Source organism: Chionomys nivalis, chromosome 6 (assembly GCF_950005125.1).
Source record: "Chionomys nivalis chromosome 6, mChiNiv1.1, whole genome shotgun sequence".
NCBI classification, from domain to species: domain Eukaryota; kingdom Metazoa; phylum Chordata; class Mammalia; order Rodentia; family Cricetidae; genus Chionomys; species Chionomys nivalis.
In genome coordinates, this window is record NC_080091.1 from 40,085,359 (window position 1) to 40,100,838 (window position 15,480).

Sequence of the window (15,480 nt, forward strand, 5' to 3'; positions counted from 1 at the left end):
CCTCAAAACCCAACCTGCAAAGAGCTCACTTAGGAAAAGCAGCAAAAGTCTAGAAGTGGTCAATTTTTAAGTGTCTCCTTAAAGAACCACATGTATATACGTAGTATCTTAGACTTTGAAATAAATTTAGAGAAATTGGCCTGAAATCCTATGTTGACCAGGCAGCCTTGAACATGCAATGATCCTTCTGCCTCTACATCTCTAGTGCTAGGATTATAGGTATGCACCATCCCTAGCTAGTTCACTTTTTAGGCTTCTTTGCCTTTTGAGCTGCTTTGCACTTGCCTTGTTGACCACCCATAATGCCGAAATTTTGTTATGTTAGTTATGTTATGGTTCCAAGTTAGCACCAATCAAGCAAAAATATTATTAGTTTATTTAACACAGTGATGCTCAAGTGGGACAGAAAGTGGGGCCATGACATGGGAAGGGCTTGGTCCTCTGGGGTCACACTATGGTACGTTATGGTACGTTATGCGTGGCTAGTAAATGGGTTCCCTGTGTGTTTGCTGGGGAGAGGCACAAGTGGTAGATTAATACCACACTTACAGAAGAATAAGGTTTAAGTTTAGTTTTTATAAGTACTCAGAATCCACCCAGACCCATGCTTTTCCTATCACCCATTTTGAATATGTAGCAATATCTTTATTAACAAATGTCTTCGAAGCATTTTCAAGTATGTCGTCAAAGCCACACTATGTTTGTGGGTTTTGTGGTTTTATATCCTCCTTTCATCTGGGTGAATGAATGTATAAGATGCTGCCCACTTATTTTTTTTTCTAAATAGAACTTTTACCTAATTCTGGAAAAAAGAAAGATTAGAAAATGTCCATTGTATATTTTTTGTTATTGAAGGTATTAATTAATTGTTCCCCAAGTTTACTGGGAACACTCTTCTCAGCTGTTTACAAGTTACCTTCCTTACTTTGTTTCCCCCTCCCACCTTCATTTATATGTCCTCGTGTGTGTGCATGTGCGTGTGTGTACACCATATGCATGCAGTACCCATTGAGGTCAGAAGTTACAGATAAATGTATGAATGTTTTGCCTACAAGGGTATCTGTGCCCCACCTGTATGCCTTGGAGGCCAGTAGAAGTTATTGGATCCCTTAGAACTGGAGTTTATAGATGTTTGTGAGCCAGGATGTGGGTTTTGGAATTCAAACCTAGATCCTCAGGAAGAACAGCCAGTGCTCTTAACCACTGAGCCATCTCTCCAGCACACCTAACCTTTTTAAAGATTTATTTTTATTTTTTGTGTGTGAATATTTTGTCTGTACACGTCTGTATGTGCCTGATGTCCATGGAGGTTAGAAGAGGGCATTGAATCCGTTGAAGTGGAGTTTAAGTGAGCTACTGTGTGGGTGTTTAGAACTGAAGCAGATCTCTGTGCCATCTCTCCAGCCTCTTTTTTAAGACTGGACTTTTTTTAAAAAGTTAGAGGTCTCATAAAAGGGTAAAAGAAGAAAAGCATTTTTAGTACCATTTCTGTATCTGATACATTTTCCTTTGACCCTGTTAAACTTAAGACCATAGGTAAATGCAAAAGATTCATGTGTAGGAAGGCAAATAGAGAGGACTAGCCACACATGGTTATGATCATATAGAAACTTTCAAATTTGTAATTAAGCCACACTTCAACCACATTACTTCTTGATATCGTGACTATACGCTGATATACATTTTAGTTTTATTTTACGTGTATCTGGTGCCTGCAGAGACCAGAAGGTAGTGCTGGATCCTCTGGAACTTGAGTTATAGGCAGATGAAAGCTGCCATGTAGGTGCTGGGATTCAAACTAGGATCCTCTGGAAGAGCAGCCAGTGCTCTTAATCACTCAACCATCTTTTTAGCCCCACAATGATCCATTTGAAATATACCTGTTGAAGGCCTTTTTTATTGTGGAAAATAAGTTGCTATTGATAGGCTTGTAGTTATAACTCAGTGGTAGTGTTTCCTGCCATTCAGGACACTCTGATTCCAGTATGGAGGGGAAAGTATGCAGTTTATGAAATACGTCGTGTATATCTGCTGTAAAAACATTGGTTTCTCTAAACAAGCTTGTATTTTCTCTTACCAGGCCTTGCAGAATTGGTTTGTATTATTTGAGTTAGGCAGACTTACTAGAATGTTCTGGCTATGACTGTTTAAATACACAGTATGTTAACAGCTCCACAAAGTTAGTAGAAGGACCTTCTAGAAACACAACAAGTTATTCTAGAATGGCCCAGGCTTGTCTTCAGTTCCCTTGGAGGTTTCTTGGAAGTGCTAAATGTGGTGTCTTAGTATAACCAAGAGTCAAAGAATAGGTGCTGTGTGTGGAAGTCAACCACACTCACTGAGGCTCCTGGGTCAACCTGTGTCTCTGTCCTTTGCTCCCTTGTTTGGAGTTTCTGCTCTGGTGGAGTCACAGTTGTTGCTTATAAGATTTAATGTCATGGTTTTAATTTTTGTTTTACTTGATACTGTGACCATTGGGGATAAATATTTTTTTCATAGAATGTTCAGGATGAATTCTGTGAAGATTTAATTTCCTTGAGATTAAAAAAAAAACTGATTTGTATACCAGTGATACATTTATTTGTTAATATAGATATATTATATAAAAGGTAAAAGAAAAGACAAAAAATAACTGCAGTGAAATATTAGAGAAAATAAAATATAGAGCTCTTGCCTAACTTCAGTTCAGTTGCCAGCACACAAATATAAATAAGTAAATAAATAAATAAGATTGCATTATGGTCTAGAGTTCTAGACACTGAACTATACCTTCCAGGCCTGGTCACTGCTCTTGAACTTAAAAAAGTGTAGGTGGGGGACTGGAGAAATGGCTCAGCAGTTAAAAGTACTGGGTGCTTCTCTAGAGGACCTGGGTTCAATTCCCAGCACCCACGTGGCAGCTCACTACTGTCTGTAACTCCAGTTCCAGGGGATCCATGACACCAGGGTTGCACATGGTGCACATAGATATGCATTCAGGCAAAATACCCATGTCCATAAATTAAATAAATAAATCTTTTTAAAAAAAAGAGTGTAGATGAATCAGAAGTGAATGTTCACTAGGTGTGGATGGCACACAACTTTAATCTCAGCAGAGACAGTTGGACCTGTGTGAGTTTAAAGCCAGCCTGGTCTATATAGTGAGCTCTAGGACAGCCAGGACTTCAAGGGAGACCCTATCTCAAAAAACCAAGAGGCAAATGTTCCCTGTGGGCAAGAGAAGATTGTTTGTTCTGTACAAGGCATTGTATCCATTTGCTGCTATTTGTTTCATCCTTCTTTCTGATTTTTGGCCTTCTTGATCTGTCTATTTTTAATAATAGGGATTGGAGACTCCAACTATGGTAGAGGGTTCTTTTATTTTCTCTTTTCAGTCTTCTCTATTTTTGCTTCACATACTGGTATACTTTTTTGTTATGGGTTCATGTATGCCTTTCTTTTATTTTTGGTGCTTTTACTTGATCTGAAATCTGTTCTTTAGAGACTAGTACAGTGCCTCCAGTTTGTTTGTTTGTTTATTTAAGATTTCTGCTTCCTCCCTGCTACCGCCTCCCATTTCCCTCCCCCTCCCCCATCAACTCCCCCTCCCTCAGCAGCCCAAAGAGCAGTCAGGGTTCCCTGCCCTGTGGGAAGTCCAAGGACCACCCACCTCCTTCCATGTCTAGCAAGGCGAGCATCTAAACAGCCTAGGCTCCCACAAAGCCAGTACATGCAGTAGGATCAAAACCCAGTGCCATTGTTCTTGACTTCTCAGCAGCCTTCATTGTCCGCTATGTTCAGCGAGTCCGGTTTTATCCCATGCTTTTTCAGACCTAGTCCTGCTGGCCTTGGTGAGTTCCCAATAGAACATCCCCATTGTCTCAGTATGTGGGTGCACCCCTCGTGGTCCTGAGTTCCTTACTCGTGCTCTCTCTCCTTCTGCTCCTCATTTGGACCTTGGGATTTCAGTCCGGTGCTCCAATGTGGGTCTCTGTCTCCTTTCATCGCCTGATGAAGGTTAATATCCAGGAGGATAACTATATGTTTTTCTTTGGGTTCACCTTCTTATTTAGCTTCTCTAGGATCACGAATTATAGGCTCAATGTCCTTTATTTATGGCTAGAAACCCATTATGAGTGAGTACATCCCGTGTTCCTCTTTTTGGGTCTGGCTTACCTCACTCAGGGTAGTGCTTTCTATTTCCGTCCATTTGCATGCAAAATTCAAGAAGTCATTGTTTTTTACTACTGAGTAGAACTCTTATATTCCATATTTTCTTCATCCATTCTTCCATTGAAGGGCATCTAGGTTGTTCCAGGTTCTGGCTATTACAAACAATGCTGCTATGAACATAGTTGAGCATATACTTTTGTTGTATGATAGGGCATCTCTTGGGTATATTCCCAAGAGTGGTATTGCTGGGTCCAGTGGTCGGTTGATCCCGAATTTCCTGAGAAACCGCCACACTGCTTTCCAAAGTGGTTGCACAAGTTTGCATTCCCATCAGCAATGGATGAGTGTACCCCTTACTCCACAACCTCTCCAGCAGAGGCTATCATTGGTGTTTTTGATTTTAGCCATTCAGACAGGTGTAAGATGGTATCTTAAAGTTGTCTTGATTTGCATTTTCCTGATCGCTAAGGAAGTTGAGCATGACCTTAAGTGTCTTTTGGCCATTTGAACTTCTGTTGAGAATTCTCTGTTCAGCTCGGTGCCCCATTTTATAATTGATTAGCATTTTACAGTCTAGTTTCTTGAGTTCTTTATATATTTTGGAGATCAGACCTTTGTCAGTTGCGGGATTGGTGAAGATCTTCTCCCAGTCAGTGGGTTCCCTTTTTGTCTTAGTGACAGTGTCCTTTGCTTTACAGAAGCTTCTCAGTTTCAGGAGGTCCCATTTATTCAATGTTGCCCTTAATGTCTGTGCTGCTGGGGTTATACGTAGTGCCTCCAGTTTTTTATTTAATGTTTTTCTTCATCTCTTTTTTCTTCTCTGTTGGTAAAATATGCATGACATAAAATCTACCCTTCTAACTACTTCTAAGGCTTCAGTCAAACTTCTAAGGTTTTAGTCAGTGGAATCAGAGGCATTTCTAACATTATGCAACTGGTGTTGCCATTTGTGGTTGTAACTCTTCATCTTGTAAAGGTGGAGCTTTTTTACTTATGAAGCAATAGCTCACCTCCACCCACCATTTGGAATCACCATTCTGCTTTCCGTTTCTATAGCTGACTACTCCAAGTTCTTCATTAATTGGAACTATGCAGTAATCCTGTTTTCTTGAGTGGCCTATTTCACTTAGTTTGATATCCTTAAGGTTCATTCACATTATAGTATATTATAGAATTTCCTTTCTTGAGTGATAATTTTATGTATGCATATACCACACTTTCTGGGTTGTTTCTACTTTTTGGCTATTGGGACAAACATTTCTGAACATAGATTAACAAGAATTTCTTTAAGACTATCTTCTTTTGGCTCTTCTAAACATACAATGTTAATTGTTGTATTGTATGATATCTGTACTGTCATAATGGTTTCCACCTAGACTGCCACTTTGCTATCTCTATGGTGCACAAGAATTCTTTCTCCTAGCTGGGCAGTGATGGCGCACGTCCTTAATCCTAATACTCAAGAGGCAGAGGCAGGTGGATCTCTGTTGAGTTTTAAGCCAGCCTGGTCTACAGAGTGTGTTCCAGTACTGGTTCCTTAGCTACTGGGAAACCCTGTATGGGGTGGGGGGAGAAAAGAATTATTTCTCCACATCTTTACCAACACCTGTTATTTATTTTGATAATAGCCATCTGATAGCTGTGAGGTAGTATGACATTTACTTTACATCTTCCTGCTGAGCAAGTTGTGTGTGGGGTTATATCCTCCTGGGCTTCTTCCTCCTTTCTGTGCTTGTCTATTATCTATTGTGCTTGTTCAGCTTGTCTATTTTGACTGTCACAGGTTTATGAACTTTACAGAACATTTATGCAAGGGTCCAGCTATGTTTTCTTTCAAGATAGTTTGGATTATTAGTCACTGTTACATTGCCATGAAGAGACACCATGACCAAGGCAAGCATTTAATTGGGGGCTTGTTTACAGTTCCAGAGGGTCAGTTCATTATCCTCAGGCAGGGAGTATGGCATCATACATGGCACTGGAGCATTTGCTTATAGTACTTCCTGATCCACAGTCAAGAGAGATACTGAGTTTGGCATTAGTTTTTGAAACCTTGCAGCCCACCCCCAGTGACATTCTTCCTTCGACAAGACCACACCTAATCCATTCAAATAATGTCACTCCCTAGTGACTAATCATTCAAATTTATGAGCTTATGGTGGCCATTCTTATTCTAACCACAGTTGTGGACTTTTTAAGCTACTATGTGATATTTAAGATAGCTTTTTTCTGTGTTGCAAAAAAATAAACATCATTGATATTGTGACAGATTGCATTTAATCTATAGAAGACATAGGGAGATAGGACATGTTGGCAGTAATCTTACTCAAGCGTCCTCTCACTTCTTTGGTTAATTCATAAATACTCTTTTTATGCTATTTTCTGATTGATTATTTTTGGCACATAAAATTGCAATTTTTTTAATCTTAACTTTCTGTCTTGTGGGGCTAACTTCATTTATTAGATCTAACCATTTTTGGTTTTGTTTACATCTGAAACTTTTAGGATTTTCCTATAAAATTGTATCATCTAAACAATTCCTTTCTTGCTTTTCCCCACCTAAGTATCCTTGCACTAGTCACTAATACTTTATAGAATGGTAGTGTTAGAAATACACCTAGCTCTTGAGGATTGACTGTAGGGCCTAATTGCCTGCATGCTAGGTAAGAACTGCACTTGAGTCCCATCTAGCCATGCACCTACTCTATAATTCGGTATCAATAACTTTCCACAAACATTTAGGTAATTTGAGTCTTTTTAAATTAATCTGTCACAATATAAATTTGTCAATTTGTCTTTTCAAAGAATGGTTGATCATCTCTATCTGTCTCTGTCTCTCTGTCTCTCTCTCTGTTTCTTATTTGGGACTGTAAAATGGCTCAGTAGTTCATAGTGCTGGCTGCTTTTCCACAGGAGCCAAGTTTGGTTTGTGCCACTAATGTCAGGTAGCTCACACCTACCTGAAACTCCAGACTGGGGGAAGGCGATGTCCTTTTTTGGCCTTTGATGGCAGGTTCACATGGGGACAAATTAAAGAAAAAAAAATTTTAAGGACTTATTTTTTATGAGTGTGTGAGTGCACGCATGCATTCTCTGAACCACTGAGCCATCTCTCTCTAGTCCCTGATCTTTTGATTTAATTTATTTTTCTCTATTTCATTTACTCCAACCCTAATGATGATGATGATTTGAACAAGGTCTATCTATCTATCTATCTATCTATCTATCTATCTATCTATCTCTATTTATTTTTGTGTGTTTTGAAGCAGGGTTTCTCTTTGTAGCTTTGGTGTCTGTCCTGGAACTCACTCTGTGTCTAGGCTGGCCTTGAACTCACGGAGGTCTGCCTTCCTCTGCCTCCTGAGTGCTGGGATTAAAGGCGTGCACCCCCACCATCTGACTGGACAAGGTCTTTATTGCTTGGATGTGTCACAAACCCAGAATCTTCCTTTCTTCTTATGTCTTTCAAATATGCCTAACTTTTTTTTTTCTTTTAAATAGAATATGTTGTTGCTGTAATGTAAATTTCGTCCTTCACTCTTGATTTCTTCCTATATTCCATACTTTTTTTGGTGGTGGGGGGAGTCTTTCATCCATTGGTTTCTAACTCTTTCAGATATTTTTATTGAACATTTATTTGTTGGGTGGGTAGGGGACTAGCACCATGGCATATGTGTGGAAGTCAGGACAAATTAATGTAGTCCATTCTCTGCTTTCACCATATGGGGTCCCAGTAATCAAAATTCAGGTTATCAAGCTTTCCGGCAACTACCTTTATCTACTGAGACATCTTCACAGACCTTTCTCTTACTTTTAACTTACTAGAGTATAAAGTAAGTTTCTGTGGCTAGACTGATAGCTCAAGTTTAAGAGTGTGTGCTGTTTTCCAAAGGACCCAAGTTCAGTTCACAGCACTTACATTGGGCAACACAGAACTTGTAACTCCAACTTCAGGGGGATCTTATGCCTCTGGCCTATATCGATATCTTTACTCCCATGCACATAACCATACCCACCCCACAACACATAATTTAAGGTAATAGAAATAAATCTTTTGTAATGGGTGTTCTAGATAGGTATAGTTGAGTTTCTTATACCTTGTACTTCTGTTTTTCATTGATGTTTTCATATTTTTATGGATCATAATGTTGATAAGAATGAATTTTTTAATATATTTTGATTATTATCAGCCATGTACCTGTTTTATATTCATTTTCAAAGGCTTCTGTTTATATTTTATACTTTAGAATACCTTATGATGTATCAGTAATACTTACATTTTAGCTGTCTTGCTATTGCCCTGAACTCTACAGTGTGCCTTAACTAAGTTCCCATTGAGATTGTACTGTCAAGCCCTGCTCGTGGCCCAAGTGGCTTCAGGAAAATACCTCCTCCTTTCTCCACCTTTCCCATATAGTATTGGATGCATTTCCTGTCCATAAGTTGATCTCCCAGATTTCACATGAAGATAGCAGTTGTCTTCAGGTCATGAAGAAATATGAGAAAATATTTTCCTGTTGCATTTAGTTATGATCTTTCTATATGTGGACCGTAGCCATCCGACCTATATAATTTCTTTCTGTCTGAAAAAAGTCAATTAGTTTCATGCAGAGTCAGTGAGATCCTTAGACATTTGAAGTTTTTATTTCTCCTTCACTTTTGAAGGATTAATTTACTGAGTGCATAATCCTAAGTGTGTGGGATTTTCTTTCAGTATTCTAAGTATACTTTATTGTTTCCATGTTTGCATGGTTTCTGCGATTCCCGTTTTAATGCTTTTCCTTCCGATTCAGGTTAGGCACTGTGGGGATATGCAGTGTGGAAAATAGCTCATGCTAGGGGATTTTGTTGTGATGTTGGGTGTGTTTTCTATAAGGGGTAGTGCTTATTTCCTCTAGCCTCAGAATAGTAATGCTAGGACAAAGGTTATTGCCTCTTTACTATCCCTGAAAAACCTAAACAAACAAACAAATAGAAATGGGGAACATTTGTGTTAACTTTCTAATTGGCTGGAATTCCTGTTGGTCTGACTGTATAGTGAAAGTTTCTTCAGTTAATAGTCTCATATCTTGATTGATGGCTTGGCATGCCATCCTTCAGTCTTGGTGTCTGAACTGGTGTGGGTAGGGAAGGCACACTAGATCACCCACTCCTAAATGATTACAGCTTTATGAAGGTGCATTTGTTTGCATTCTTGTCAGAGTTTTTACATACAGCAAAGAATATTTTTCCTTAAGAGTTACTTTTTGTCATAAAGTAGAGAACAATTCAAAATTACTGTTAATTGAAGCTTTGTGAATTTGTGTGAAGAACCTGACTTCATTGATTAATCACTTGTGTGCTCACAAAGCAAACCCCACAGTAGTCCACTTAGCAAACAGCTGTTCTTGGAAGGAACATTGATGCTTTTAAGGTCAGCAGGCATCATGTATAAAAGTATTGAAAACAATACAACTTTTTGGTTAGCTATCCTCTCACTTTTGCTTTCAGTCTTTACTGAAATTGCCCTTTACTCCTCTTTAAAAGTAGGTGGGCCTCTGACGAAATGTGTAAGTAAATTACGTAAGAGCATGGCCGTTGGGTCTTTATTCCCCCGAACTAAGCTGTGTTCAGCAGTCATTTATTGAACACCCGGTATGTGCCAGGCCCTGTGCTGCATTTTAGAAACACCCAGGTTAGTTATTCCTGGTGTTTTCAAAAGAAAAGGGAAAAACATAATCAGAATAAAATACCCAATTCTGTAGCAAGCCTGGAGACGTGGCTCAGTGGTAAAACACTTGCCTAGTATGCACAAGGCCCTTGTTTACATTCCCTGAGCCACAGCAGAAAGGACACTTTGTCATGCTTCAGATAACTTGTGGATAGACATAGGGTAGCAAAGTAATACTGGAGAGCAGACCTGAATGGAATACAAGCATCATCACAGAGTAGAGGGCACTGTAAAGAGTGAACAAGGGTCTAGACATGAATGTAGAGGCGAGGGACCAGAGGGTAAGCCAGATAGTGCACAGCTATGTCCAAGGAGAGTCTCGGGACACTCTTAAGTAGTTCAGAGTCCTGGAGGTGTTTCTGCTCAGATCTCATCCCACATCCTGGCTAATAAGCAGGCTGAGGTATGTTAGCAGGTGTTTCTGCCCCTTAGCCAAAGGTTCCCAAATTCCTTGTTGTTTTATCAGCATATCTCAGCAAGATATCTTAGCCTTTTTTTTACTTTGTGGAACCAAGTGTCTGTTAAAATGTAATATCGTTATTTTCCTTGCTTTTTGCCTCTTGGGGCTCCCATACCAAAACAGCTTGCTTAGAGCCTTGCTTTTAAGTGGTCCATCCAGGCCTTTTACCCCTGTCTATAATACTTTTGGACCCCGAATACTTGCTCTGCTTACCTGTTTCCCCTCTGTCAAAGTCTCCCAGAGCTCTCCAGGTTAGAGGACGTTATGCAGTGTGCCAGTGGACTGGGTAGAGTCAGTCCCCAAGTTTTTGCATGTTAGAGCAGGTCTAGCTGATGTAATTTGGCATGGTCCTAGTAAGTACCAATAATTCATCTTTGCCCTCACCAATGTTTCCTGCAGGCAAGGCACAGTATTTCTTTACCAAAACCTCTAGTGTAGGTATTTTCAGATTTCAGATGAGAAAACTAAAGCACAAAAGATTGAGTGATATGCCTGAGGTCACACAGCTACTAAAAGCGAGGCTGAGATTTACACCCAGTTTCTGTTTACCTCTCATTGGCCATGCTCTCATGATGGAGCCAAGGATGACTTCAAGGTTCACTCACAGACCCCTCCTTTCCTCACCATTTTCACCCATTATGTCATCATTTCTCATCACCTAACTAGCAACTTCAGCCTTGCTGATCATCACTGTCTTACCACAACTGACCTTTCTAATAAACTGATCAGATTGTCTTTTTCTGACCTGACACCCTTATGATTCCCTTATGATGACTCTTAAGGACAGTAATTAATCACATAGTTAATTCTGATGTAGCCTCTAGCTTCTACTGTCCATATCTAATGGACCATCCCCAAACTTTGTCATCGTCCCTTCTTCCGTCTGACCATCACCTGCAATTGGGAATTGCCCTGAAGCCCTCAAACTCGAATCTACAGAATCAACTGTTCATTTATACATCACAGAGAATGGGATCATCAGGCATCCTTCCTAATGCCAAGTCTGTGACTTTCCCAGGGCACGGGCCACTCACTCATCTCAGCAGTACTTGACCCTGCTAAAGGAACACAGTATGCCCAACATTGTCCAGGACTGGGGTATAGGATCAGGATCTCAGTGGCCCATCTTCTCATGAAGTGCATGTGATTTAGGAGAAGGCAGAGTTAGAATATCATTCTACAAGTCAGTCTTGAGTTCTGCTGTGGCAGGTGAAGGAGGAGGAGGCCAAATCACAAGGTGTTAAGTAGGAGACTCACCTTGGTATTGGGTTGGATCTTGAGTAGCCAAAGCAAAAACAACGGCAGCATTTCTGGGACAGTGTCATCTGGGCCGAGGCTTGGGAGTGAGTGTACGTGAAGATGTTTCAGAGCTTGGGCACAGGTGAGCAAATGAGAACAGAAGAGAAGTTAGAGAGATGGAGACCAGAAAGGAAGTTTGTGTGTGGCCAGGCTTACTAAGCAAGGAAGAGGAGGTATTTATTTCCCTAGGATGTCATGGGCCATGGAAAGACTTTGACTTTTATCTAAAAAGTAGCAAAAAACTACCTCAACATTCTAAGTAAAGATCACTTGAGGAAAAGGACTGGTAGGAGACCCAGATCCCTATGTGAAAGCCAGCATGGCAGTGCAACTGTGAATTGCACAGCCCTTCCAGGACTTTCTTAGGTATCAAGCAGGGAGAGCTCTAGGGTATATTCAGGGAGTTGCCAGCAGCTTGGCACTCAGTAAATATGCATTACCGACTGGCCCACTGACTGTTTCCCATTCCGTTTCCCTGACCTTTCAGGACCTGGGCCAGTATGCTGATGAGGTTGGAATGACTTTCTCCCTGGAATGGGAGTAAGTCAGCACCCCAGTTTCAGAGCACAACCAAAATTCCTCAGCTCTTGAGATCTGTGTTGCACAGCTCTAAGAGTTGAGAGCTAAAGACATTACCATTGTTATTAGTGCTTCCAAACTGATTTGACAGTGTTGATCAGTACGTCTAAGGAGACTTCAGCCACAGAATAGCTCTTATGTATAGGAACCAGATTTAAAGTGTGACTAGACAGGACTGTTAGAAGTGGCTGAGTTATCTGAAGGCATCAAGAACCTTTGGACTAAAAGTCGACCTACATGTATAGCCTTCCTAAGTAACCCTCCACTCCAGCATTTGTGAGATGTACTCCCCATGGACATGGGCTTGCGGGAAGCATAGCCCTCAAGGTTTCAGTCACAATTTGTCTGTTTGTAGTTGAACTACACAGGTATACAGAATATTAATTTTGATATGTGATTAGAACTTTTTTTTTGTAGGCTTTACCGCCAGCACCTGTTCAGAGTCACACAAATAAGCCTCAGGCATTCAATGCATCTCTTCAAGACCATATTTACCCGAGCTGTTTTGGGAACACTCCAGAGTGGAATAGTTCTAAATTTATAAGTCTTTGGGGATCAGAAGTGATGAATGATAAGAACTGGAATCCTGGCACTTTCTTGCCAGATACAATTTCTGGTAAGGAATTCATTAAAACTTTCTTAAGGTTTTAAATACCCTGAACCAATTAAGATGGTCATCATCACACTCCCCAGCGGGAGGTTCTGGGGCCTGGCATCCCATCCACCCTTCCACATCTGCACTCATGGGTCCACTGCATTGATTAACAAAGCTAACACTGGCTCCATGCTACCTGCCAGCACAGTGAGCGACATGGTGCTGTCCAGCCACAGAGCATCTGTTTCCAGGGGCTGTGTCTGACCTGTAGTTCTCAAATAGTGGTGACCACCAGACCTCAGCTCAGTGCATGGGAGCAGAAAGATAGTGACATACCTTCTTGAATTCTGTGACTCAAGTTCCTATTTGTTGGTTTCTGTATTAACCCTAAGGGGCTCTCTCCCCTATAACAAGCACCTTCTCCCCAACTGCCTCAGTTACTGAGGCTCAACCGTTACTTCAGTCTTAGGTCCAGGGTCACTTGGGAGGGGCGGGGGTCCCACCTTTCTCCCATCGGATGGCCAAAGCCCCACACCCAACCTTGAATGTGCTCAGAACAGAAGCTAGTCCTGACATTCTGATCTATGTTTGAAGGGATTTCTAGCTGTGTGACCTTAGGCAAGTTGCTTAGCCTTTCTGAGCCTCAGTTTCTTCATCTTTGGTATGGGAATAACATTTTCAACCTCAAGAGCTGGTTTTAAGGCATTCAGTGATACTGAAAAACACCTAGCACAGGAATTGGCACATAATAGGTGCTCAATAAACATTCCATAGTCTAAAAGCATCATTCCAGAGAAGTCCTGGCTTCAGTAGTGGCCCCAGTGTCTGCATATTCTTTTGGGGTTTTTACTAAGTGCTGTTTCTTTTAGGAGCCTTAATTTTCCCATTCTTCTCCAAAGGGAGTGATATATTAGGGCCAGTGCTCTCAGAAACAAGACCTGAAGCCCTTCCACCTCCACCCAGCAATGAAGCTCCTGCAGTTTCAGATATCAAAGAGAAGAAGAATGCTGCAAAAAAGAAGTGTTTATACAATTTCCAGGATGCTTTTATGGAAGCAAATGAAGTTGCCATGGCAAACACAGTCGCCATGGCCACCTCCTCAGCTACATCCTCTGTGTCATGCACAGCCACCACAGTGCAATCTAGCAGCAGTCAGTTCAAGGTGTCATCCAGAAGGCCGCCTTCCATAGGTAAGGACCCTGAGAGCCTTTCAGCTTCTCACTTTTTACACCACCCATGTTGTTACTGTTTATTTTGCCTTTCTAGAGGTGGAAATGAAAACACCTGAAGGTGCTTGTAAATAAAAAGATGGTCTATGGATTCTGGTTGGAATTATAGCTGCCATTCAAAATACCCTTGGGTTGCTGGGCTCTGTGTCTTGCCTCTGTCTTCTGTAATAGGCATAGTGCTTTCTGAGCACAGCTGCTGCTGAGCAAAAGAGGATCTGTGTAAGCCAACAAGATTATTAGCCTGCTAGCACTCACACTAACCATTTATTGACAGTTAGAAGGCACCTAAAAGCAAAGAAATGTTTATAGAGACTTAAAGTAGATGTCTGAGGACACAGGAGCTGGTTTGTACCTCATCAACCAATGTTGAAGCAGTTTGAGCATCAGAAAAAATCATGAAGGGCATGAAAAAGAATATGATGAACCTTGGCACTCAAAGTCAGGAATCCCTTGGGATATTCAGGGAGGCTCCTAAGGTTAAGAAACTTTGTAGAAGCATACAGTAGATACAAAGTTTCTGTGATGCAGTCAGCAGTCCATTAGATGACATAGGTCAGCCTAATCAGGGAGTATTTCTGTTTCTTTTCCTCTTGTGACAAAATACCCTGAAAAAAGCCACCCAAGAAAGAAGGGGTCATATCTATCCTGCAAGGCAAATGAAGGCTACTGGAGTTTGAAGCATCTGGTCACATTGCATCCATAATCAGGATGCTGAGAGCAATGAATGCATGCACATGCTCAGTTTACTATCTTCAAAGTATGTAGTCCAGTTCTGCATGTTCACGACACTCACAATTAAGATAGGTCTTTCCATATCAATTAAAGTAATCAGAATAATCCTCCAGAGGCATGCCCATTCACCCATCTAGAGGATTTCAGATTCTGTCAAGTTGATAGTTGACACCAGGTATCAAAAGGAGTGTTTCTTTTGTTTTGGGGAAGGTGGGAGATGAGACAAGGTCTCTCGGTGTTAAGTTTAGGCCAGTCTCAAACCCATAGCAATCCTTTCTTCAGCCTTCCAAGTCTTATACTATGGTAACCAGCTAAATAGCCCACACACCACCCTTTTATGCGTGTAAGAGATAAAGTACACGCTTGCACACAGTATAGTTCATCAACCAGATCTGCACACTTAATTGACAAACATGCTACCATTGGGCCACATCTCCAGTCCTTCAGGAAACATTAAGAATACTGACCATCAGTTTGGCAAACAACATTGCCATGGACGCTGACCCATTATGAGTGATGATGGGCACCCCCTGAGGAGGAAGCTGGCAACTATGAACCTGACAGTAACAAAGGTCATTTATTCTCTATGTAGTTTATGTAGTACGATTTGTCTAAAATGTTTCACCCAGATGTGATAAGATAAATCACATCAGTGGACAGCTGGCCTCTTGAAAAACGTATATCTTGTGAAACGTATATCTTGTTAGCAGCCACTGAACTAGTT

The 15,480-nt window shown here is 40.9% G+C and overlaps 1 protein-coding gene across 5 annotated transcripts in view; it reads left to right on the forward strand.

Annotated features, from left to right (window-relative positions):
* Positions 1 to 15,480, forward strand: part of Fam193a (family with sequence similarity 193 member A) — a 122,039-nt gene that overhangs the window by 82,825 nt on the left and 23,734 nt on the right. For all 5 annotated transcript variants that reach the window (XM_057772547.1, XM_057772549.1, XM_057772548.1 and 2 more), the window contains 2 exons: positions 12,618 to 12,816; positions 13,695 to 13,985. In XM_057772547.1, the coding sequence (XP_057628530.1) occupies positions 12,618 to 12,816; positions 13,695 to 13,985 (490 nt within the window). The remainder of the gene's footprint in view (positions 1 to 12,617; positions 12,817 to 13,694; positions 13,986 to 15,480) is intronic.